At 62.0% G+C, this 1,651-nt stretch overlaps 1 protein-coding gene across 1 annotated transcript in view; it reads right to left on the reverse strand.

The window, feature by feature from the left end:
• AMSG_06740 (uncharacterized protein) overlaps nucleotides 1–1,559 on the reverse strand; it is a gene marked incomplete at its 3' end in the record, with an annotated part of 2,365 nt that extends 806 nt beyond the window's left edge. Inside the window, exons 1-2 of the mRNA XM_013901338.1 lie at nucleotides 1,439–1,559; nucleotides 21–1,052 (exon numbers count right to left, since the gene is read on the reverse strand). Of these exons, the coding sequence (XP_013756792.1) occupies nucleotides 21–1,052; nucleotides 1,439–1,522 (1,116 nt within the window). The 5' untranslated portion in view covers nucleotides 1,523–1,559. The remainder of the gene's footprint in view (nucleotides 1–20; nucleotides 1,053–1,438) is intronic.
• Between the last annotated feature and the right edge of the window lie 92 nt (nucleotides 1,560–1,651).

A 1,651-nucleotide genomic window follows, 5' to 3' on the forward strand; every position in this document is an offset into this window, starting at 1 on the left:
CCCGAGGCCATCTTCTCCACGTACGACTCGGGGAACCAGCCCTCGCGGCCGGAAGAGTCGCGGCCCTTGACCCAGCCGTCGTCAAACTCGTTGAGCGAGGTGATGACGTCACCCTCGCGGAGCGGGAGTGACTCGGCGTCCCCATCGTTAAAGTCGTACAGCACCATGTAGCGGACAGCCTGAGTGTCGGCGTTCGAGGCGCGGCGGACAGGGGGTGGCGGGGCCATGGAGAGCGACGGCGGGCGGGCGCCGGTGGTGGCGTAGCCGCCGCCGCCGCCACCGCCACCACCGCCGTAGCCGTAGTCATTGGTCTCGTACGCGACGCTGCCGCCGCCGCCACCGCCGACAAAGGCGGCGTCAGCGGCAGAGCGGTCCTCCTGGATGGCGACGTACGTCCGCTCAACCTTGTCAACAATGTTGGCGGTGGCCTCCGGCAGGTCGTCGGGCGAGAGCGAGAGATTGATCCAGTGGCCGAGGCGCTCCTTGAGCTTGACGGCCGATGCCTCGTGAGCTTCGACCTCGCACTTTGTGAGCGTCGAGTAGTGCATGAGGAGGAAGCAGAAGCGGCGGCGCTCCTCAACCAGCGCCTTGCGCAGGCAATCAGCGCGCATGTCATCACGAGCAGTGACCGAGTCGGTCACGCCTTGCAGCGCCTGCATCAGGTGGTCAGTCGTCGTCTTCTTGGACTTTTTCATCGTCGCCTTGGACACCTTGGCTGACGTCTTCTCGGCCTGCGCCACGTTCTTTTCCTCGGCCTTGTTCCGTGACTTGTACTCCTTCTCCAGCGCCACAGCCCGGTCCTTGTACGTTTGCACCGACTCGGCAAGCGGCGCAATGACGTCGTTGAACAACGAGTCGATCACCGCGCCGCGCTTGATCTCGGCCAGCTCGTGCGCCTCGACCACCTCGGTCAGTCCCTGGCCCAGATCCGCGGTCGATCCACGGGCCTCACACGCCTCGCGTGCCAGAAACGAGAACTGGTGCAGGAACTCCTGCGCTGCCGACGAGGCGGCCACCAGCGACGAGTGGTACTTTTGGGAGGCTTTGAGGAACTGCCCACGCCAGCACCGAATCGCCCAACCGTCGCCACCCATTTGTTCGCCATAGTGAGTGAGTCAGCCAATGAACCACGAGCCGAGAGAGAGAGGGATCAGCCTGGCTTCGGCCTTGGCGCTTGCTTGGCGCTTGCCTAGCCCTCATCACCTCGACAACTTCTTCCCGTCTCCAAGCGGCATGAGGAGGAGCGGTGGGGCTGTGACGATAAATTGAGGGAGAAATAATCGTTAAGCGCAAGTGGGGGGGGGGCGGGGAGGAATAGGGAGGTAACGATTAATTCAAGGAGAAATTATGGTTGACCAGGGGCCAGAAGCGAGGGGGTGGAGGGAGGGGAGGGGGCACAGAGTCATTGGTCGTTGAACCAGGATAAACAACAACGTACGTTCTCCCAGAGTGGAACCGTCTTCTTGAGCTTGTGGGTGACGGCGAGAATGCTCTCATGCATAGCCTCGGTCTTGGTTGCCATGGTGAGGTTGAGGCGAGAGAGAGAGAGAGAGAGAGAGAGAGAGAGAGAGAGAGAGAGAGAGAGAGAGAGAGAGAGAGAGAGAGAGAGAGAGAGAGGAGGAGAGAGAGAGAGAGAGAGAGAGAGAGAGCG

The sequence above is a fragment of the Thecamonas trahens genome (genome assembly GCF_000142905.1).
Source record: "Thecamonas trahens ATCC 50062 unplaced genomic scaffold supercont1.30, whole genome shotgun sequence".
Taxonomy (NCBI): Eukaryota; order Apusomonadida; family Apusomonadidae; genus Thecamonas; species Thecamonas trahens.